General features: G+C 42.2%; 1 protein-coding gene and 1 non-coding gene across 2 annotated transcripts in view; both read right to left on the bottom strand.

Moving 5' to 3' along the window:
- Positions 1-24,436, bottom strand: part of P4HA3 (prolyl 4-hydroxylase subunit alpha 3) — a 42,477-nt gene extending 18,041 nt beyond the window's left edge. The window contains exons 1-5 of the mRNA XM_030332747.1: positions 24,237-24,436; positions 15,054-15,196; positions 13,419-13,642; positions 6,083-6,232; positions 1,298-1,349 (exon numbers count right to left, since the gene is read on the bottom strand). Coding sequence (XP_030188607.1) covers positions 1,298-1,349; positions 6,083-6,232; positions 13,419-13,642; positions 15,054-15,196; positions 24,237-24,436 — 769 coding nt within the window. The remainder of the gene's footprint in view (positions 1-1,297; positions 1,350-6,082; positions 6,233-13,418; positions 13,643-15,053; positions 15,197-24,236) is intronic.
- On the bottom strand, positions 16,305-16,408 carry LOC115526598. The gene has a single exon (XR_003972655.1). It is a non-coding gene; the product is annotated as a U6 spliceosomal RNA (small nuclear RNA).
- Positions 24,437-24,855: the final 419 nt, after the last annotated feature.

Here is a 24,855-nt window from a genome sequence, read left to right as displayed (position 1 = left end):
TCCACCTATAACTGCACATGGTTTTGGTTCTCTGGGACAGACGGATTCTTTTTTTTTTCATGTTTATTCATTTTTGAGAGAGAGAGAGAGAGTGTGTGTGTGTGTGTGCGCGCGCAGGGTAGGGATAGAGAGAGAAGGAGACAGAATCTGAAGCAGGCTTCAGGCTCCGAGATGTCAACACAGAGCCCAACAGGGGGCTCGAACTCACCAACTGCAAGATCATGACCTGAGCTGAAGTCAGAGGCTCAACCCACTGAGCCACCCAGGTGCCCCCAGACAGGAATTTTAATAGATCAATCACAGGGGCGCCTGGGTGGCTCAGCCGGTTAAGCCTCCTACTTCAGCTCAGGTCTGTGAGTTTGAGCCCCGAGTCGGGCTCTGTGCTGACAGCTCAGAGCCTGGAGCCTGCTTCAGATTCTGTGTTTCCCTCTCTCTCTACCCATCCCCTGCTTGCACTCTGTATCTATCTCAAAAAATAAATAAACATTAAAAAAAATAGATCAAGCACAAAGAAATAAAGAAGAGTTGGGTTATCACTTTGGCTGTTGTAATTACTCACGTTTCCGGACCATGTGGCTACTTCCTTATCCCACTGTTTGCCCAATTATCGGAATGGAATAATGTTACTAAATGGATTCATTAAAAATCGATAAATACATACAATTGCAGAATCCTATGTGAGATAGTTTATAAACATTAAAATATAATAGTGATTATTTAGTTACTTTAGTATCTCAATATCTTATTGGGATAGATACTTCCCCCAACTTCCCCCAAAATTTTAAGCAAAAATATCCAAGTAGAGAGCTAAGCTGTTTAAGTCTGGTGACTTGCTACGTGAGCAGGGTTGAAGCTGAGCCCTGCACTAGCTGGTCAGGATGCTTGATAGCCAAGTGAACTCTGGTTTTAAGGAAAGAACTGATATCGCTGTGGAAATAGCCAAAATGAGTTATCCCACGGGGAGTCACTCACTCTCCTGCACACAGCGCTCTCATTGATCTCATTCGCTCCCAGTCCTGGACTTGTTCCCCACTGAAGTAACACTAAGGTATAGCCGGTGGAGGAAAGGGACAGGTTGATACCTTCTTAGCATTTTCCTACAAACCAAAAAACTTTCCCCTGATGCACTGATCAATAGATAGGTGAGATTCAATCCAAAATCAGAAATGTGGCTTGGATCATAAAATTAGAAAAATAAAGACACACAGCTGTCTTTTCCTTGCAGGGATTAAAGGCCAGAAGCAGAAGGGATTTCCCAGTAAATCAGAGCTGTGGCTTATCTTCTATCATTACGTACTATAGAGAAGAAACTCTCGGGAGAGGCTGAGGGCACACGAAACATTGCCGGCCTATAAAACAAAAAGAAAGAAAGAAAAGGAAGAGTTAACTACACTGGGGATATTTCCTTTGACCAAATCATTAAATGGATTTTTAGAAAAAAACTATAAAATACTCTTACCACAAGTAGACAATAAGACTCATTGAAATGAGCAGCAGACTAGAAATGTAGAAGTTCTTGGTCCTAATTCAGGATTTGCAGCCCTAATGCAACTCAGGTCTCCTCAGTTTCCTCATTTACAAATGACTCATTACCACCCTTACCAGGGAAGGTAGAAAAATAAATGAAAATAAACTTTCTTAAAGTGCCCTCAAATCTTAGAGCATGCAAAACCACACAACTGTGGGCTGTTGTTATTTTGGTATATTTCACTACTAAACTTAATAAGGAACTCTAAAAACCCTAGTAAAAATATAATTTGTTCTCTAGGCTCAGTCCTTCCTAGACTCTACGAAGGTAGTGAGAAGGAGGCAACAGAAGAACTGAACCTGAAACATTCCCACTGAATAGTAATGACCTCTTCTGTCCACCATTGGACCTGGGGCTGCATGTGCTCAGAAGTTCACAAGGGCTTTCCAGACAAACCTGGGGAACAGAACCCAGTGTAGGTGGGCTGTGAAACTTCCCTAGGCCCCAAGGAATGATGATGAACTGAGAGATTTGTATTCCTTCTGATCATTTCAATTTTGCATGTTAAAAAAATTCATGTTTAATGATAAAAGCAATATGAAGCAATATGAAAGCAATATGAAACATGAGAGAGAGGGGAAAAAATGCTTTGCTGAAACCCAGGCACGTAGATGACACATAGTGTTTACATAGTTACAGTCATATTTGTTACACATTTTCATATCCTGATTGTTTCACTCTACATTGCCATCACGGGTACTATTTATATCACTTCATAGTCTTCAGAGACTGCATATGGTAAAAAACACGCAACATAAATTTATCATCTTAGCCATTTCTAAGTGTAACATATTTCAGTAATGTTAAATAAATTCACATTGTTGTGCAACCAATCTCCAAAATTTTTTCATTTTGCAAATCTGAAACTCTGTACCCAACTTTCAATTGCCTCCTTCCTTCAACCCCTGGCAACCACCATTCTATTTTCTGTCTCTATAAATTTGACTATTCTAGATACCATGTATAAGAGCAATCATACAGTATTTGTGTTTTCGTGATTGGCTTATTTCTTTTAGCATAATGTCCTCAAGATTCATCTATGTTGTTGCACGTAGCAGAATTTCCTTCCTTTTTAAGGCTGAATAATATTCCATTGTATGGATATACCACATTCTGTTTCTCCATTCATCCCTCAGTGGACACTTGCGTTGCTTCCACTTCTTGGCTGCTGTGAATAATACTGCTATGAACGTGGTTGTACAAGAGAAACAGCATTTTTAATAGCTGCATTTTATTCCATCTAGAAGCTACACCACAGAGGACTCGGACGTATAGATTGTTTGTACTTATTTAATACCATTAGTTATTCTGTTCCATACTTAACACAGGGATAGTTAAGTAATCGACTGATACCGTATAACGTCAGATTATTAACTCAGGATTATAGCTTTTCAAACTCTTTTGAGATGAAGAGAACAAAAACACAATTTTACATATTTTTAAAACTCAAAGGCTCTTTCATGAGAAAATTATATTTTATCAAGAACAAAGTTACTTTTGGTGTCCCAGTTAAATTTCTTTGGAAATGTGTTCACTAAGTAATGTTAAATGAAAGAGGAAAACATATACTTCTAGTGTATAATATAAGAATAGTTTACACTTGTTGAGTGATGTGTATCATGAGCTGTGTTAAGGGTTATACAAGTATTAGCTCATTTATGGGGCGCCTGGGTGGCGCAGTCGGTTAAGCGTCCGACTTCAGCCAGGTCACGATCTCGCGGTCCGTGGGTTCGAGCCCCGCGTCAGGCTCTGGGCTGATGGCTCAGAGCCTGGAGCCTGTTTCCGATTCTGTGTCTCTCTCTCTCTCGGCCCCTCCCCCGTTCATGCTCTGTCTCTCTCTGTCCCAAAAATAAAAAAATAAAAAAAAAATAAAAAAAAAAAAAGTATTAGCTCATTTAATCCTCATGGCAACTCTTTGAGGTGAGCATTGGAGGGGAGCAGAATAGGCCACCCCAGAATATGCCTCTTTGGCATAAGGATTATTTTGAGCTAAGTATTTTGAGAAATGGCAGACACAGGAGAAGTTCTGAAGACCAGATAAATTACCCGTTTTGCAAGAGAAATGTACATTTATAAAGGAAACCTCCGTTTGTAAGAGTGTCTCCCTCTGTGTAGCTGGAAAAGAAGTTTAACTTAGAATCACAGGAGAATCTTATCAAGGAGAAGAGTCACTTAATTCTGCATAACAACCTTACCCTTGTTTGCTTTTCCTGGTAACCTCCCAAAATTGGTCTCCTCCTACACCTTTCTTCCTATTGTCTTTAGCTGGAGATGGTATTTAAGGTGCCAGCTTCAAACACCTCAAAGAGTTCCTCGTTCCCCAACCCCATCTCCCATGTATACAGAAGGTATACGTGAAATAAACTGCTGTTATTTTCCCTCTGATTAATCTGTCTTTTATGACAGGGAGGTCCCAGCCATGAACTCAGAAGGTTAGAGAAGAATTATCCCATCCCCCACAGCCCACTTCCTAACAGCATCATTTATTATTCCCCTCTTAAAGAAAATAAAATTTAGGTCTGGGGAGTTAAGTAAGTTAAGTAAGTTGCCCAAATTTTCACAGAATTTGAACCCAGGTCAGTATGACTTCAGAACCTGTGGTTTAATCATTATTAACAATTACTGAAATAATTTTTTACTAAACCATATCATGAACAACTATTATATAATATATAGTATTATATAGTGCCCCATGGAGGGGCATCTATCCCAGATTTACAAGGGTTAACGAGGTGACCATAAATTGTCTATGAAACAATGCCCTATGTGTTCTACTATTGAGGTGTGAGAGAATATGCTGTAAGAACACAAAGAAGGAAAGTCTGAGGAGTCTGAGGAGAATTAAGAAAGACTTCACAAAATAGGTGATATCTGATCTATGCCTTGTGAGATGAATAAAATTTACCAGACAAAGCGCGATTGTGGAAAGGGAGAGTCTACCCGTGACCAGAGGACAAATCCAAGTCAGCACAGGGGAAAAAAGCCAAAACTAATACTCAGGCGCTACATTTAAAGCTCTGTCTCTCAGGGTAAACTGCTTTAGTTTGTCTTCTCCTAGTCTCTATGTCAATCCTCCATTTTCTTCCTCTATTAAAATTCAATCTTTTCTTGCCCTTTGTTGCACCATAGTGATTCTATTTCAGCTTTAATATGTAGCAAATTGAGTAGGAGAGTTAGGAAGAGCATCCTGGAAAGTTTTACAACAAAGATCCACTTAATAGGAACTTCCATGAGAGGAACAGGCCCATTTGCTACACGGAGAATAAATCCGTGTTTTGGCAGCAACATGTGGGTTTGTTTGGACCACCCACGTCCTCCTCCTTTTTCTTAGGAAAAGGGGGAAAAAGAAAGGAATGTAGGGAGCTGAAATGGTTTATTAGCTTTGGAAATTCTCAGGAATTGACTCTGTAAATGATATTTCCAGTCTATTCTTGAAGACTATACAATTCTGATGGGAAATGGGATTAACTATATAAAAGGATGGCAGATCCCATATTTAGGGAAATAAGCTTCCGCGGGAGGATCTACAACAGCTCACAGATCAAGTGTCAAGGAAAAGCAACCCCTGGAGGAGGCACTGAGCTGGCACCGTGGACCAATGACCCCAGCTCTGTAGCCAGCCACTAGTCATAGTCACAGCGGGACTCCACTGCAGATGGCAGAGGATAATCTTGGGGAAGATCTTCCTCTGCCCTATGGTCCTTCTAGCTGGACAGAGAATCAAATCGACATGAGACTGGTTAACAGGAGAAAATCAAATTTAATAGGCATATATGGAGAATCCACATAGACACAGAATTCCAAAGACACTGAGGCAACAGGAAGCTTACATTAGCTAAGGAGAGGGGTAGGGTCAGTGGACACAAAGGGGAGAAAAACCATTAGCAAGAAAGTGAAAGGAGCTGTTTGGAAAAACAAGGTAAAGGGGAGTCCCTGTTTATAGCTCTCTTCCTGTTACAGGCTCTCCTTTCCAATGTAAATTTAGGCATTTGCAGGGAGGCAAAGAGAGCTTTTCCTTCATCTGCTTGGTTTTGATTACTTTTAACTCAAAATAATCGTTATGCCAAAGTGGCCCATCTTGGGACAGCCTGCCCTGGGCCCCTACAGTAATAATCAAACTTCTTCCTTGGGTACTGGCAATATCATGGTAGAACATCTGTGAAGAGATATGAGTTGCTGACAGTGCAAAACAGTGATCTACATTGACTATGAACCCATTAGACTGTGCTACAGATGGGAGCCTGCCTCCTACATGGAAGAGGATTTTAAAGCAGTCAATGCACTGGAAAGAGCACCAGACAAAGAGTCAGACAGACTTGGGCGCTAATCCCAGCTCTATGAACTTTTTGACAAGTTAGGAATTTTTTGGAGATTTAGTTTACTCACATGTGAAATATGGAAATAATAAAACAACTGCCCTGCTTGACTCACATTTGGTCCTGTTGGGAAGATGAAATAAATTGAGAGACATGAAAATGCAGAGAAAATTGTAAAGCAGATATAAAGCACTATATTTATTGTGATAAAAGTGGTGAGCCTCACTTACTCCCCTACCTGAAAATAGGCAAAGGCCAAGTGATCCAAGGCATCCTCTAAACTTGCCTCATCCTCTGTCTTCCATTCTCCATAAGATCCTCGGAAGAGACTGACAGCCTCCTCCAGCCATGGAATGGCATGGTAGTAATCCCCCATGTCATAGGCCACCTGTAGGTAACATAAGCACCATCATTAAACCTTAATCCACGGGGAGAGGAGAAGAAATGACAAAGAGTGAGAGAGAGCCTATGGAACACCAGGAGGCAAGTTTTCATCCCAAATTCATTTAAATTCTATTTATTTAGCATCCATTATATCCAATGCATTGTTCTAGATGTAGAGAAGACACATTGAAGGAGTGCATTTAAGAATTCATAATCTGGGGAGAAGAGAGATACAGAAATTCAATTAATTGTAATGCTGGAAAGAATGACATGAATACTCAAAGGAAATATGCATAATATGTCACAGAGGCAGAGAAGGAAGAGACTTGGGAATCTCAGAAAGCCTCACAGAAGAACTGGCATCTGGAAGGCCTTCCCCAAAGAAAGAAAAGGATTTCAAGGAGCAGAAATTGAGAAGAAGAACATTTTAAGATGAGGGAATGGCAGAAACAGACACTCAAAGCAAGCTTGTGTTCAGGTAGGACGCTGTGGTTATAGCCTAAGGTGAAGAGAAGCAAGAAATGAACTTCAAAAGGCAGCATGGGCTAAGCTAGTAAGAGTTGTGAGTGTCATGTTTTTAAGAAGACACAACCAGTAACAATGTGAGAAATGGGTTGAATTTCTTCATTTATTTATTTATTTATTCATTCATTCATTCATTCATTCAATATTTACCCAGTATTTACAATGTATCTGGTGATCCGTGGCCTTAGAGCTTACAGTCAAATGAGGGGCACGAGAGTGAACAGTAATTGCAATACAATGTATTAGACCCACATGGGAATGCTCTAAGAGCTCAATGCATTTTTTTCTATGTTAAATGTTGGAAGGTGGGAATGTAGCAATATGTACTAAACCTAGTTTCTGTATCCTAATAGCTTACAGTTAACTATAATACCAGCACTGCAGGTGGAATTTCCTGGAAGCTGATGTTGGAGACAGCATGGAATTATAAAGTAGCAGAGTTGGAAGCACTTTTACAAAATAATCTAATTCTGGTATAACTTCCAGACTGGCAGAAAGACAGGGCAGAGCCTAGAGGTACTAAAACTCTGCAGTCTAAACAATAAATCAGTGGCTGTTCTAGGTCTGCCATTAATCTGTTGTGTTATTTCTCTGATCCTCAGGTTTCCTGTTTGTAAAAAGTTGAGTTGAAGAATAACAATCAGGGCCCCCTGGGTGGCTCAGTCGGTTGAGCATCTGACTTTGGCTCAGGTCATGACCTCACGGTTTGTGAGTTCGAGCCCTGCGTCAGGCTCTGTGCTGACAGCCTGGAGCCTGCTTTGGATTCTGTGTCCCCCCTCTCTCTCCACCCCACCCCTGCTTGTGCTCTCTCTCTGTCTTTCAAAAATGAATAAACATATGGCACAAAAACAGACACACAGACCAATGGAATAGAATAGAAACCCCAGAACTAGACCCACAAACATATGGCCAACTAATCTTTGACAAAGCAGGAAAGTATATCCAATGGAAAAAAGACAGCCTCTTTAACAAATGGTGCTGGGAGAACTGGACAGCAACATGCAGAAGGTTGAAACTAGACCACTTTCTCACACCATTTACAAAAATAAACTCAAAATGGATAAAGGACCTAAATGTGAGACAGGAAACCATCAGAACCTTAGAGGAGAAAGCAGGAAAAGACCTCTCTGACCTCAGCCGTAGCAATCTCTTACTCGACTCATCCCCAAAGGCAAGGGAATTAAAAGCAAAAGTGAATTACTGGGACCTTATGAAGATAAAAAGCTTCTGCACAGCAAAGGAAACAACCAACAAAACTAAAAGGCAACCAACGGAATGGGAAAAGATATTTGCAAATGACATATCGGACAAAGGGCTAGTATCTAAAATCTATAAAGAGCTCACCAAACTCCACACCCGAAAAACAAATAACCCAGTGAAGAAATGGGCAGAAAACATGAATAGACACTTCTCTAAAGAAGACATCCAGATGGCCAACAGGCACATGAAAAGATGTTCAAGCGTCGCTCCTTATCAGGGAAATACAAATCAAAACCACACTCAGGTATCACCTCACGCCAGTCAGAGTGGCCAAAATGAACAAATCAGGAGACTATAGATGCTGGAGAGGATGTGGAGAAACGGGAACCCTCTTGCACTGTTGGTGGGAATGCAAATTGGTGCAGCCGCTCTGGAAAGCAGTGTGGAGGTCCCTCAGAAAATTAAAAATAGACCTATCCTATGACCCAGCAATAGCACTGCTAGGAATTTATCCAAGGGATACAGGAGTACTGATGCATAGGGGCGCTTGTACCCCAATGTTCATAGCAGCACTCTCAACAATAGCCAAATTATGGAAAGAGCCTAAATGTCCATCAACTGATGAATGGATAAAGAAATTGTGGTATATATACACAATGGAATACTATGTCGCAATGAGAAAAAATGAAATATGGCCTTTTGTAGCAACGTGGATGGAACTGGAGAGTGTAATGCTAAGTGAAATAAGCCATACAGAGAAAGACAGATACCATATGGTTTCACTCTTATGTGGATCCTGAGAAACTTAACAGGAACCCATGGGGGAGGGGAAGGGAAAAAAAAAAAAAAAAGAGGTTAGAGTGGGAGAGAGCCAAAGCATAAGAGACTGTTAAAAACTGAGAACAAACTGAGGGTTGATGGGGGGTGGGAGGGAGGGGAGGGTGGGTGATGGGTATTGAGGAGGGCACCTTTTGGGATGAGCACTGGGTGTTGTATGGAAACCAATTTGTCAATAAATTTCATATATAAAAAAAAAATGAATAAACATAAAATCTTAAAAAAAAAAAAAAGAATAACAGTCAAAATGACTCAACTTTTTCTGCTAAGTTAACAGTTTATTTAATTAAGGTTTCCCTAGTCCCTAAAATACGGTAGATTGAGCTAACTAGAATCCCTCTAACCAAAACTACTTGAAACTTTTGGATAAAATGTAACAAATATTTTACATTTTCAAGAAAGAATGGAAAATGTCCAGGTACAGGAAACAAAAAAGGAGCTAAGAACCCAAGCAACAAGCTTAAGAGCAGATGCTAAAGCTGTTTAGAATGGGGGTGTTTGGTAGTCCTCGTTCTCAGCAACCTTTAATTAAAACACCCACATGAGGACACAGTATGAGCCCTCCAGACACGTCCTCAAACCTAGGAGTTGGAATGAAGACAAACTCATAAAAGCGAAATCCATGAAGAACCATACCTTAAAGGAAAGGGTAGACCTGAAAAAATCTGCCCACTGTCACAAAGAGTCAAGAAAGTTGGTTTATGGGGCACCTCGGTGGCTCAGTGGGTTGAGTGACTGACTTCAGCTCAGGTCGTGATCTCACAGTTTCTGGGTTTCAGCCCGGAGTCAGGCTTTGTGCTGACAGCACGAAGTCTGCTTTGGATTCTCTGTCTCCCTCTCTCTCTCTGCTCCTCTCCCACTCACGCTCTCTCTTTCTCAAAAATAAATAAACAGTAAAAAAAAAAGTTGGTTTGTTTCTGTCTGGGTATTGTTTAGGGGAAACAAAGTGTGTCTTTAGAATATTCACAATCTTGAGCCTATGCTCATGTGAATAAATCAATACAATAATGGATCTAAGGTGAGTGCAAATCGAAACCACAATGAGATATCACTTCTTGCCTGTTAGAATGGCTATTATCAAAAGGACAAGAAATAGTGCTGGCGAGGATGTGGAGAAAAAGAACCTTGTGCACTGCTGGTGGGAATGCGAACTGGTACAGCCAGTGTGGAAAACAATATGGAGGCTCCTAAAAAAATTAAAAATAGAACTACCCTGTGACTTATCAATTCCACTTCTGGTATTTATCTGAATAAAATGAAAACACTAACTTGAATAGGTATACACACCCCATATGTTCATTGCCAGCATTATTTATAATAGCCAAGATAGGGAAACAACCTATGTGTCCATTAACGGACAAATAAAGAAAATGTGGGGTGTGTGTGTGTGTGTGCAATGGAATAGTATTCAGCGATAAAAAAGAAGACTTTGCCATTTGCAACAACATGGATGAACCTTGAGGGCATTATGCTACATGAAATAATCAGACAAAGGGGTGCCTGGGTAGTTCAGTTGGTTAAGTCAGTTAAGCGACTTAGTTTCAGCTCAGGTCATGATCTCACAGTACATGAGTTCAAGCCCCACATTGGACTCCAAGCTGAGCGCATGGAGCCTGCTTGGAATTCTTTTCTCTCTCTCTCTCTCTCTCTCTCTCTCTCTCTCTCTCTTTCTCTCGGAATTCTCTCTCTCTGCCCCTCCCCTGCTTACACTGCTCTCTCTCAAAATAAATAAATAAACAAACTTTTAAAAACTCAAAGAAAGACTAGTACCATATGATCTCACATATATGTGGAATCTAAAACAAAAAACAAACAACAACAAAAACCTGAATCTATAGATACAGAGAACAGATTGGTTGCCCCAGGCAGGAAGTAGGGAGTAACTGAAATGGGTGAAGGAAGTCAAAAGGCACAAACTTCCAGTTATGAAATAAATAATTCATGCAGATATAATGTACTCCAAAAACAAAAACAAAAAAACAAAAATAGTACCTAAGGCCGGTAATACCATTAGAGTACCTGGAAGAAGAAAACCAGAACATTCTGGAGTGATATTCCTACAACTACAAACACAGAGATTCTTTTAGGAGAAAAAAAGTCCTGCTAAAAGTAAGCTCACAATTAAACATACTAAACCATATCAGGAAATAATCATTAGCAAGAGTCAACAGACAAAATAGTAGGGTATTACAATTAGACAACTAAGGATTTCAGAAAATGGAAAGGCCAATCTGCTTTAAAATAATCCATGGAGGAGGAAATTGGAGATGTGTAGATGAAACAAATTTGGCCACATGTTAATAATTGCTGAAGCTTATTCCTTGACCCACCAATACTACTCCCAGGTGTTTATTCAAGAGAAATAAAAACAGAAAGACTTACATAAGAATGTTAATAGTAGCTTTATTCACAGTAGCCCAGGCTGGAAACAATCCAAGTATCTATCACTAGGAGACTGGATAATAAACAGTCTCCTAGTGATAATATATTCATACACTGGAATACTACTCAACAATAAAAAAGGAATTACCTACTAATAAATACAACAAGGTGGATAAATTTCACAGATACAGTGTGCTGAGTGAAAGAAGCTGGACTCAGGATAGTACATATTGCATGGCTCAGGACAATAGTTACCGGGCACCTGGGCAAGGGTAGGTAGAGCAGAAGGGAGGGGCTGGGAATGGTGAGAAGAAACAGGAGGGGGATTTTATGGAGCTATATTTAAATTCATTAAAAAGCTTTTTTTAAAAAAAATTTCATTTTAGAGAGAGAGAGAGAGAGCACGAGTGGGAGAGGGGCAGAGGGAGAGAGAGAATCCCAAGCAGGCTACATGCTCAGCACGGATCCAGACATGGGGCTCAATCCCACAACCCCGGGATCATGAGCTGAGCCGAAATCAAGAGTCAGATGCCCAACCAGCTGAGCCACCCAGATGCCCTTAAATTCTTTTCTTTTTTAAGTTTATTTATTTATTTTGAGAGAGACAGAGACAGTGCAAGTGGGGGAGGGGTAGAGAGAGAGGGAGAGAGAGAGAGAATCCCAAGCAGGCTCTGCACTGCCAGCGTAGAGCCTGATATGGAACTTGAACCCAAAAAGCCATGAGATCATGACCTGAGCTGAAACCAAGAGTCGGACAGATGCTTTTTTAAAAAAATTTTTTATGTTTATTTATTCATTGGTGGGGGGGGGGAAGAGAGAGAGACCACAAGACCACAAGTGGGGGAGGGGCACAGAGAAGGAGAGGCAGAAACCCAAGCAGGCTCTATGCCATCAGTGCAGAGCCCAATGCAGGGCTTAAATCCACGAGCTCTGAGGTCATGACCTGAGCTGAGATAAAGAGTCGGACACTTAACTGACTGCACCACCCAGGTGCCCCTAAATTCATTTTTTAATATTAACTTAAATGCCTTAAGTTTTATGTAAATTCCTTTTCAAAAATCTGAAACAAATATTGCAAAATTTAAACATATTTCGTCTCTGGTTATAGATATAATTGCTTGTTATTTTATATACCTTTCTTATATTAGAAACGTTTTATCTTTTAAAATAAGTGAATAAATACAGAAATTAAGACTGCCAATAAAGCTTTCAGGAAGTGACTTACTGAATTTTCAACATATGGTTTTAGTCTCATGAAGGCTTCACAAATGAAGCGTACATTGGTTCCATACACAGAACTATTTTAACTGGCTTAAATCTAAACTAGCCATGAACCTGATGGTTGAGCTCTGATTCCATCACAATATTAGAAAAGGAAAAATGGTATATAGAGAGGCTGAGGCAACACACCCTACTTTAATTTGGAAGACTGATCCACAAAACTTGAAATCAGGGCACCTGAGGCCCACTCTCATGTCTGCCGGGAAAATTCACTTTCCTGCAATACACGTCTCCAAAATTAAAAAGGATTTACTCCATTACTTATTAAGGCAAAGGCTAACAAAGAGTATATTGTAAAGTGACCTCAAGTTTGCTTTTAAGTTATGATCAAAGATCGGCTAAATATCTCATATGGAAGGTTCCTGAAGTTTATTTCCTCAAGGAATGTTAAAATAAATGGCCTCCGCTTTTTGACACTGCTTGAATTTAGTACTTCTAAATGCTTAGGAAATGTTGCAAGGGATTCCAGAAAGTCTCAGGAGCCTGGTTTCCATGATCTTACCTTCACATCTCCACCTCTTATCCCTTTCCCCACCCTTGGACCCTGCTTCTCCTCTCCACCCAGCTGTTCATCTGCTGGCAGGGTGCTACTGTTAGGATGACCACAAGACCATTTTTCCCAGCTCAGTCCCAGTTTGTCTGTCATCCTGGCATAACTAATAACACCCCCTCCACTCTCAAAAGTGGCCGGCATATGTGATCACCTTAGCTATCATGGAAAGGACATGTGATTTGGAGTTAAAAGACCTGGGTTCAAAATTTCCTCCTGCTACTTAAAATTGTGTAACCTTGGGCAAATTATTTCCCTGTCTGATCCTCGGCTTCTTCATCTGAAAGTGGGGAATAATACCAAGTTTCCGAGTTTGCTGGAAGGACTGAAAGTATGTAAAAGCAATCAGGATATAGTTATTTCATCCTTGAGAAATTAGAGCTGAACAATTCGCTCTCCCTCCGAATATTGTTACCTTGCCAACTTGGAAGCAGTCATCTGCTGTCAGGGAGAAGAGCCGTCTGGGACTGTACAGGTCAGTGACGGCGGAGCCAGTGACTCTCTGAAAGACACCCCGGGCGAGGCCCTTCACGTTGAGCATGTACACGTCCTGTAGCCGCATCAGGGCCCTCGCTGCTCCCTCAAGGTCCTCAAAGGCTGGCAGGTCCTGCTCCACCTTCTCATAACCATCTTTCAGAGCTGTAAGGGCAGTAAAAACATCAATCCACCCCACCCTTCAAAAAACAGGTGGTGAGCATTTGATACATGCAAGGCATAATCACCTAGTCAAATATTTCATGAGCAAAGATAATGTTGTATGTGTTTATATTTTTATTTTTTTAATTTATTTTCAATTTTTTTTTTTAATTTTTGAGAGAGAGAGTGAGCAGAGGAGGGTCAGAGAGAGAGGGAGACACAGAATCCAAAGCAAGCTCCAGGCTCTTGAGCCGTCAGCACAGAGCCTGATATGGGGCTTGAATCCACGAACATGAGATCATGTCCTGAACTGGTCGGACGCTTAACCGACTGAGCCACCCAGGTGCCTCTGTTTTATGTGTTTTTATTCCCCGTGGCAAGCACAACTCCTGGCACAGAGCAGATGCTTAATACAATCTTCTGAATGAGGAAAAAAAGCTTTCTAGTAAAAACTGAAGCACGTGTCGTTCCATCCTATCTGTCTCCAGGAATCTTGTCCTTTGTGGGGACAACTCTTCTTCCTCTTAACTTCCCCAAAGTCAAAAAATTTCTTCAAGTCAAAGTAGAATAAATTAGGGGTGCCTGGGTGGCTCAGTCAGTTGAGCATCCAACTCTTGATTTCAGCTCAGGTCATGACGTCACAGTCCATGGGATCAAGCCCCTCGTCGGTCTCTGGCTGACAGAGCAGAGCTTGCTTGGGATTCTCTCTCTCCTTCTCTCTTTCTGCCCTTCCCCTGCTCTTTTTCAAAGTAAATAAATAAATAAATTTTTTAAAAATTTACATCCAAGTTAACATATAGTGCAATAATGATTTCAGGAGTAGAATCCAGTGGTTCATCCCCTCTATGTAACAGTGCTCATCCCAACGAGTGCCCTCCTTAATGCCCCTTGCCCACTTAGCCCACCTCCCCACCCACAACCCCTTCAGCAACCCTCAGTTTGTTCTCTAGATTTAAGAGTCTCTTATGTTTTGTCCCCCTCCCTGTTTTTATATCATTTCTGCCTCCCTTCCCTTGTGTTCATCTGTTTTGTACCTTAATAAAGAAATATTTTAAAAACAAAAACAAAAGTAGAATAAATTAGGAAACTGACCTTGCTACAGATCACATTATAGTGTCAATTTAATAAAATAGAAATTATCAGACAAATACATAAACGGAATGATATAACCTGTACTTCTCCATAGGGTTGTAGTGAAGATCAAATGAAATAATGGATATGAAAGTGCTTTCTAGTGTACATTCATATAAACATATTAACAAGGGGACCTAGTCCTTGGTAATCGCTAGAGCTGAGAAGATCGAGTAATACCTACCCACTTCATTACCCTTCATCACATTCCACCAGAATCTCTCTCCTTTCCAGAGTCAGGAGATAGAATCTTCTCTTACCCTCCAGCCCTCCTCCTCATTACCTCGGATGTTCTCACTGGCCTCCAGACTATGTACCACATTCCTCCAGTCAGACTGTAGGCGTTTGATGAGAGTAAATGCAAGCAGAGGGTTAGACACAGGGGTTGCCGAATCCTCATGCAAAGAAAGCACCTTGTCATAGAATCTGGAAGAGAGGAATAGAATGATATCACTTACTGAGATAGCCACTGCCCCTAGTGAAGGCTGGCATGGTGTATGTACATTTAGAGTCATTAAAAATGAAACATGACGCCCTCGAGATTCATGTAATAGTCTAACCAATAAGCACAAAGAATATGAAAACTACCAACACAACAAAAGAAGATCCATTCATTTGTTCACTCAATGAGTCAGTCTCTACTGGTCAATTACAGAACATCAGGCACCACACTAGATGCTAAAGATACAAAGGCAAGACAGGGTAGATGTTCCAAGGAATTCACAAACCAGAAAATCTTTTTTTTTTTTTTTTTCCTCATCACTCTATATTCAATACTTAGTATCTGGTAGAAGCTCAAAAATATTGTTCCATTAGTTGCAATAACTGTGATACCTGCTATGAGACATAAGCTTGCAATGCTATGTAATGTTACAGCAATTTGTAGGCAGGGCCCCTAACCCAGGTGGGAGTTAGAAGGTGTAAGGGAAGACTTCCCAGAGGAAATGGCACTTGATCTGAGTCCTAAAGGATGAAACATTTGACAGCTACTGCTTACTGAGCTTTACCTCTATTAGGCATCCTGCTAAGTGCTCAAATATATTGTCTCATTTAACCCCCCCAACGACCCTTAGAGTAGATTTTTATCATGCCCATTTTACAGGGAGAGAAAACTGAAACAAGGCCACACTTTTTGTGAATGACAAAGCCAGATTTGACTCTGAAGTTTATTCTCAGCTGATTTTGCCCTATTGTTTCCATGGAACTAGAACAAAGAAAGGAAGAATTTATTTATTTATTTATTTATTTATTTATTTATTTATAATGTTTATTTATTTTTGAGAGAGACAGAATGCGAGCAGCATAGAGGCAGAGAGTGAGAGACAGACAGAATCCGAAACAGCCTCCAGGCTCTAAGCTGTCAGCACAGAACCCTACGCGGGGCTTGAACTCATAAACCACGAGTTCATGACCTGAGCTGAAGTCAGATGCTTAACTGACTGAGCCACTCAGACACCGTAGTTCTTTTTTTTTAACTTGAGTATAGTTGACACACAGTGTTATGTTAGTTTCAAGTGCACAACAAAGTGATTCAAAAAATATGGAACACTTCATGAATTCATATGGCATCCTTGTGCAGAAACCATGCTCAACTTCTCTGTATTGTAGGCAGAATATTTTTTGAGTCAACAGGGACCAACATGTACCAGAGCACAGAGGCTTGATATATTTATTCATTCAATACGTCAGTCTACAATGGTTGCTTGCCAGATGTCAGACTCCATGCTAGATGCTGGGGATGCAAAGTCAAGACAGGGTCCAATGCTCGAGAATTTCATGAACAAGAAGATAGCTGTTTTTCTCATCACTCTATACCTAAATTCAATAAATAGTTCTATGAAAGAATGACTAATATATACTCTTCTAGGATCTAGGAACAGAATTTTGAATAAGACAATAACCTTGGTCTCAAGGACTCACAGACTAGTAGATAAGACACAAATAATTATATTACAGATGAACACCAGATTTAAGAACAAGGCTTAGGGGGCCGTAAGGAGAGGGTGTAATTAATTTGGCCAGAGCAAGTCAGGGATAGTTTTACAGAGGACATAATAAACTAAAACTTGCAAATAGTGAGGAAGGGAGGAGAGGCAGGCAGAGACAGCTCAACCTATGTGAAGGGACAGAGAGAACTGGTAGGGGAATAGAAGCTGTTCAGCACTGCTGGAGGATAGGGTAGATTAGCCTGGAAAAATGAGGAGCACCCCACAAGCCACCAAAAAGTTTTAAGTGAGAGTCGGACACACTGACATGTTTATATATATAAATTCATGAGAGGGTGAGAAAGCGGGTTCAGAAATGGGAATGACCAGAGCCAGATAGACCAGTTAGGAGGTCAATTCAAAACTGTAAGCAAGAGTAAAGAGAGTCCGAACCATAATAATGACAGTGGGGGCTGCGAATGGGATAGATTCATTGAAGCTATTTAGGGAGCAGGCCACATAGAAACCGGTGATGGTTGTAATGGGGGATGTAAACGTGGGGTCATCCATCATGCTTCCAGCCTCTCTGGCTTGCCGACATGTGTAGAAAAGGGCCAGAAATGGTGGGACCAGAAGTGATCATCTTTCTAGTTAATTTCTCTCTTCAGATGTCCTACAAAGTATTCACTCAAGCAAAAGATGCCGTTTCCTGGGGCGCCTGGGTGGCTCAGTCAGTTAAACACCAGACTTCGGCTCAGGTCATGATCTCAAGGTTTGTGGGTTCGAGCTCCTTGTCGGGCTCTGTGCTTACAGCTCAGAACCTGGAGCCTGCTTCAGTTTCTGTGTCTCCCTCGCTATCTGCCCCTCCCCCGCAGCGCTCTTTCTCTCTCAAAAATAAATAAACATTAAAAAAAAAAGTTGTTTCCTTTCCTGGCATAGTAAGGTTATTCCATTTGTAACACACTATTGGAATTAACATTATTAAATTATCAATTATAATAAGGCAGTCCTGAGAGTTCCAGCTGTAACCTCTAAAATTTTTTTCTTATTCTGGGGCGCCTGGGTGGCTTAGTTGGTTAAACGTCTGACTTTGGCTCAGGTCATGATCTCACAGCACATGAGTTCAAGCCCTACAATGGGCTCTGTGCTGACAGCTCAGAGCCTGGAGTCTGCTTCAGATTCTGTGTCTCCCACTCTCTCTCAAAATATATAAACATTAAAAAAAATTTTTTTAAGTTTTTTCTTGTCTTTAAAATTATTAATTTCAAGAACAATATAATAACAACAATGGATGTAAAAGAAAAAAGTGTGTGCAAAATGAAAAGGATACATATTTATAGGAATGTGCTCAAGAGTGTGTGACTCCTTTGGCGAGAGTGGAAGACTTCAGCGAGCAGAAAGGGATGAAAGTAAAGAATAGAGGAGTGGCAGGGTGGAGGGATTCACTCCTCTGAAGCTGAGTCGGCCCTAAGGATTTCTCAAGGGTGGAGCCCGCCACTGGGAATGGAGCCTGAAACAGAAGATGATTTACCTCCAGGTGCTTCCAGGGAGCCAAGAGTTCAAGCACAAAGAACAAGAATCTCATTTCCAGGGAGGAAATGAGAGCTCTGTCAAGTCTGAGGATGTCTCTGATCCCGAGACAGTGCACTTTGACAGTGGCTACTCTACGGTTTTAAAAACTAAACCGGCTTCCAGGGTGTGGGATTTTTTTTTTTTTTTACTGCCCATTATTTCCTGCTTCAGCTCCATATGGAACTACTTAGTGGAAGATATTCCACTGCTAGACGAAAACACTTAAAGCAAGCAGAGACTTGGGCCTGAGTCCAGCCTGAAGAGTAAGTGTCCAAGGACAACTGAGGCTGAGGGGGCAGTAATTTTATAGACAGTTGGATTGGAAGGAGACCTGAGAGGTATCCCGACCCAGCCCCCAACTATCTGTCAGTTTCCTCCTCTATAAAATGATAGAACTGGGGGCGCCTGGGTGGCTCAGTCGGTTAAGCATCTGACTTCGGCTCAGGTCATGATCTGTCAGTTTATGGGTTCGAGTTCCCTGTGGGGCTCTGTGCTGACAGCTCAGAGCCTAAAGCCTGCTTCAGATTCAGTGTCTCCCTCGCTTTCAGCCCCTCCACCGCTCATGCTCTGTCTCTCTCTCTCTCCCATAAATAAACATTAAAAAAAATTAAAATGACAGAACTGGTCTAGTCTAGAAGATCTCTATGGATTCTTTCGGCACGACCATTCTATTCTCTCTTTCCATCATCTTTTCCATAACTGAATAGATTCTTCACTTAGTGCTTGAGGACTAACGTTTAATAGGCATCAGAGGAAAGAAGGAAGGCAGTGAGGTGAAAATTTCCCCCAAGTCCTCCAGCACATCAAAAGCACTAGCTCCTTGTTCTCTTCACACCCCACTTTGTATTACGGTGTCAGTTTATTTAAGGCAGGGGTTTGATCTCTACTGCACCACATGATTCAATTCAATGTTCAGATACGTCATTTTTCTGTCACACAAAGAAAAAAAAAAAAACCTATCAACAGATATCTGAGACTGGCTTGGAATCTAAACGTTGGCCTTATTCCCAGCCTTTGAGCAAATAGCTGGTTTTCAGAGACCGAGTTACTGGATGCTGAATTCAAACCTCAAGGTTTCCTAAATGGCTTTTTGCTTTAACAAATGTTGCTGAGAGTGGAAAATCAGATCCTTTGCTTCAAGAATGTGCACATAAAATTCGCAATCCAATCCCGCATTAAACATAGCCTGGATAGGTTATCCAACCGCAATACATGAGCTTTTTTAATTCAATATGTTTCTCCTTGGGAATTCAGAAATGGCTTTGTCTCAGTTCTTCTGAGACATCCTGAATGTTTAATTCCTAACAGAAAAATCAGTGCTGCTGATTTTACTCTTCCAATCTTGGTAGTTTTTTAAAAACTACAACAACTGTTATCTATATATATAACACTAGTATTTACATTATACCGGTATATAATTATATATACTATAACTGATAAAATTTTTGCTTCATTAACTTGGGGTAAGACGTAGTTTCAACATCGAAAAATATTTTATTGCTAAATTCAGAAATTTAAAGAAGAATATCAACTGAGTCCCTTAGAAATAACATCTCAAGTTACATTAGGTCACCAGATTGGGAGTATAGGAAAATGAACAAGAACTGCCAAAATTCTTGTTCTCAAAAGCAAACATTTCACTAAGTTTTAAAGCACTGACTAAAGGACAGTCTGTAAAATACCACGCTAAACTTTGTGAAATTGAATGCTCATAAGTCATATGAGAAAAGGATCTAGAATTTTTCTGATTCTTTTTTATCATCTGGGCTCTCACAATCTTAGTTACTGCTTAGAGCCAAAAGCGGAGTCTAGGTTCACCAGGCGGTCTCAAAATAAAAATCATACAGTTGGAGCTAACATTTGTTAAGCATTTACTACATGCCAAGCAAAATGATAAATAACCTTTACATGGTACTTAATCCTTCCAACAACTCTGTGGGGTAGGTACTATCATTATCATCATTTTACAGAATGTAGGTAAAGGAACTTGCCCAAAGTCAGAGCCAAGGATTCAAACAGAGGTCTGTTAAATTCCTGAATCCAGACTCTTAACCACTATGTACACCAGTTGCTCATAAAACCTCAGGAGTTATGGGGCTTGGTCTGGGTCCCGGCACATCAGATAAAGCAAGCAGTCAGGACATCATGGCACGATAGAAAGAAACCATCCAAAAAACTAGGTCCTAGTCCTGGATTTGCTACCCTACTATCTGGGATAAGGTACTAAATTTTAGTCTTATCATATTTACATGATTCTTTTTTATTATCTGGGCTCATTTGTTTAAGAGAGTAGTATAAACCTATTTCAAAGCACTGTGTGTAAGAATCAAATGGGATTAGTATTCTGTGACAAAGCTGCAACGACAATAGTGATAATACAGTAAAGGAGACCAGCATCAGAGCCCTGCCCCCCATCCCCTCTGCCAGTCACTTTGATCAGCACTGCAAACTCTCAGTTCTGAACCTGTTCCCTGAGAGGTCCAGCATCAGGATTCTAACCTCCCCATCTCTATCTGAGCCATCGAAATAAAGAGAAGGAGCACGTAGGTAGCAGGGAGCATGTTGGGATCTCAAATTAAAGAGAAGAGTCTTTCATTTCCACCAACAAACCGAGACTCCAATGCATGTGGACTGAGAACAAAATTAAAACATTTTGCTTTATAGAGTAGACCCAGGGGCACCTGGATGGTTCAGCTGGTGAAGCATCTGACTCTTGATTTTGCCTCAGGTCCTGATCTCGTGATTTGTGAGTTTGAGCCCCGCATGGGGCTCTGCGCTGACAGTGGGGAGCCTGCTTGGAATTCTCTCTCTCTCTCTCTCTCCCTTTCTCTCTGCACCCCCCCCCCACACTCTCTCTGTGTCTCTCAAAACAAATAAATAAACTTAATTGCAACTCTGAAGAGTGACAAGAATTATTGAAAATATCATTTTTTAGACATGAATAGACACTTCTCCAAAGAAGACATCCAGATGGCCAACAGACACATGAAAAAATGCTCCACATCACTCATCATCAGGGAAATACAAATCAAAACCACAATGAGATACCACCTTACACGTGTCAGAATGGCTAACATTAACAAGTCAGGCAACAACAGATGTTGGCGAGGATGCGGAGAAAGAGGATCTCTTTTGCACTGCTGGTGGGAATGCAAACTGGTGCAGACACTCTGGAAAACAGTATGAAGGTTCCTCAAAAAATTAAAAATAGAACTACCCTACAACCCAGCAATTGCACTACTAGTTATCTATCTAAGGGGATACAGGCATGCCATTTTGAAGGGGCACATGCACCCCAATGTTTATAGCAGCACTATCAACAACAGCCAAAGTATGGAAAGAGCCCAAATGTCCATTGTGGATGAATGGATAAAGAAGATGTGGTATATATATAAAATGGAGTATTACTCAGCAATCAAAAAGAATGAAATCTTGCCATTTGCAACTACGTGGATGGAACTAGACAGAGGGTATTATGCTAAGTGAAATTAGTCAGTCAGAGAAAGACAAATATCATATGACTTCACTCATATGAGGACTTTAAGATACAAAACAGATGAACATAAGGGAAGGGAAGCAAAAAATAATATAATGAACATAAGGGAAGGGAAGCAAAACATACTATAAAAACAGGGAGGGGGACAAAACATAAGAGACTCTTACATATGGAGAACAAACAGAGGGTTATTAGAGGGGTTGTGGGAGGGGGGATGGGCTAAATGGGTAAGGGGCACTAAGGAATCTACTCCTGAAATCACTGTTGCACTATATGCTAACAAACTTAGATGTAAATTAAAAAAAGATAAAGTGGTAAAAAAAAGAAAATATCTTTACTGTTAGAATACATACATTTTGTGTGTGTACATGTGTGTGTATTCATACTCTTTCAAACTAATAGTAAATTTAAACATGCATTAACTTATATGCAAGCTACATACTTAAAAGCACATACCAACTTACATCATCATTCAGTCACTACTGAGTAACAAACAAGATCTTTCACACACACTTCCATACACAAACTGATTCTCTCCGACCCGGGCTCTCTTACACAGCCATAGCGTCCCCACACACCTTCTTCCCATGTGCCCCAGAATCGGTATTACTATCACATACACTCAACTCAGTTTTATCAGCAGCACATTGTGAGACAGCTCTCTGTTGTCTCGGCTCAGCAGAGAGTCAGATGATGTAGAGCTGTATTAATATATTCAGTTAGCAATGTGGTTACACCACTGCTGTAGACTTCTTAATGTCCCAAGCAGAGAAGGCACAACACCTATTCCAACACATGGTACCATAATACAATCATTCATCTTTCAGAGTTTGACACTGACAGTCAATACGTGATTACAGTACCTGTATTCCAGTCTATATAGTATTTTATGCCAGTGTGTAGCACTAGAGTGTGTTGATTTCATAGCAAAACAGTGCAGCTGAGCATTTGCTTGTGTGTGCTATACCCATAATCCTCTAGTATCAAGTATGTTTTTCCTCCAGTGTTTTTTTTTAAATTTTTTTCATGTTTATTTTTTGAGAGAGAGAGAGACAGAGCATGAGCGGGGGAGGGGAGGGGCAGAGAGAGAGGGAGACACAGAATCTGAAGCAGGTTCCAGGCTCTGAGCTGTCAGCACACAGCCCTATGTGGGGCTTGAACTCACAAACCGCAAGATAATGATCTGAGTGGAAATCAAGAGTCAGACGCTTAAGTGACTGAACCACCCAGGCACTCCTCCCCAGTGTTTTCTTGATGTCAAGATACACATATCAAATGTCAGTTACCTTGTATTTAGAATTGTATTTAGAATTTAATGTTTTTTTAAATTTTTTTAATTTTATTTATTTTTGAGACAGAGAGAGACAGAGCAGGAGCAGGGGCAGGGGAGGGGCAGAGAGAGAGGGAGACACAGAATCTGAAACAGGCTCCAGGCTCTGAGCTGTCAGCCCAGAGCCTGATGCGGGGCTCGAACTCATGAATCGCGAGATCATGACCTGAGCCAAAGTCAGATGCCCAACCGACTGAGCCACCCAGGTGCCCCTTGTATTTAGAATTTAGAGAGCTCTTATATATGGGGAGAGAAGGGAGAGTTGAAGCAAAGGAGACAAATGCTATGGACTCCAAGCTCCTTGAGGTCAGGGTTGGGTCTTGTTCACCATTTTATCCCCACTGCCTGGAGCAGTGCCTGGCTCACAACAGGCACTCAAACGTGTGTGTTGAATGAGTTAATGAACATGAAGCATTAGTCATATAGTGAGCTGTACAAGCAGCATTCATTAGAGACACAGAGATATCCATAGCGGGTGCCCACGCAGTCCCAGAGGCATGTAAATCTCATACAGGGTCACAGAGAGTCACTTCATACTAAACACTAGTCCTCTGGGTCACGTGGCCACCACACACGGCTACAGCCTCACAGTATCTTCTCTCTCTCACTCTTGTAGTCTTGCTGTGTCTCTGTGACACAGAGCCTGGGGCCCCACACAGCTGGACACAGTGCCTTGTGAGGTCCTTCCTCCTCAGCCCGAGTCACCCCACTACACTTTTGCACAGCTATCAACTTGGCTGTGTGACGATGGCTCTGGGGTGCTAGTGTGTATGTGTGTGTGTGTGTGTGTGTGTGTGCGCGCGCGCGCAACGGAGTCCGAGACTCTACTCCGTGTGACACAGCGTCCCTGGGGTCCCACTCAATCTGTTTCGCCACGACCTCATGCCTCGGGCCACACCTCGGGGCTATCTCGGGGTCCCGCACACTGGACCTGACCGTCACACTGGGCCACGGTGTCTCAGTCTCACGGTCTAGCGAGGCTCTTACCCAGTCTCAAATCGAGTCTGAGGTCCCACGCAGAGGGACAACGAGACCGAGTCGCCCGCCACCGTAGAGCAGGGTGTCTTGGTCTGGCCCTCTGACTCAGTCTCCCCGACTGCGGCGCCCCTGGGGCTCCCTCCCGCCCCAAACTCGTGCCCTCACCTGGTCAGGTCCCGCAGCCGCGCCTCCTCCCCGCGCAGGTAGCGCCGCAGCAGTCCCAGCAGCCGGCGCTCGGGCGCCAGGGCGCGCGCAACGCTGGTCAGCGCCGAGAACGTGTCCCCCCGCGCCGCGGCTCCCGTCGGGTCCCCTGCCCGGAGCGCCAGCACAGCCAGCAGCGCCGCCAGCCGCGCCGCGGGGCCCATCCCGGCGCTCGCGCGCGTCCCCTCGGACGGTCCCGCCAGGCCCCTGACGCGCGCCGCTCCCGCCCGGCCCGCCTCTCGGCCCCGCCCGGCCGCTCGCCTGCCCCGCAGCCCCGCCTCGGGCCTCCCCTCCCCTCCTTTGCTCTGACGCCTGCCGTCTCTCTCCATCTCCCACCCGCCTGCCGCCTGGCTCCTCCGCCTGCGTGGGGGCTGCTGCGCCCTCCGTGTCCGCGCGCTAAGACGCGGGCCCGGGAAGGGTTTCCGCTGTGGCCCGTTCACACTCAGGGGAAACAGAGGCAGGGGGTGTGGGAGATGAATTCACCGGTCCGTGGCTGAACAACGCCATCCCCCGAGTATTCACCCCTCTAGATGGAGGGTGGAAATGCAGAAACACCACTGGATTCTTAAGGGGAAATCCAGGA

The sequence above is a fragment of the Lynx canadensis genome, chromosome D1, assembly GCF_007474595.2.
Source record: "Lynx canadensis isolate LIC74 chromosome D1, mLynCan4.pri.v2, whole genome shotgun sequence".
NCBI lineage: Eukaryota > Metazoa > Chordata > Mammalia > Carnivora > Felidae > Lynx > Lynx canadensis.
The sequence above is the reverse complement of the archived record's forward strand: the minus strand, read 5'-3'. Positions and strand labels throughout refer to the sequence as shown.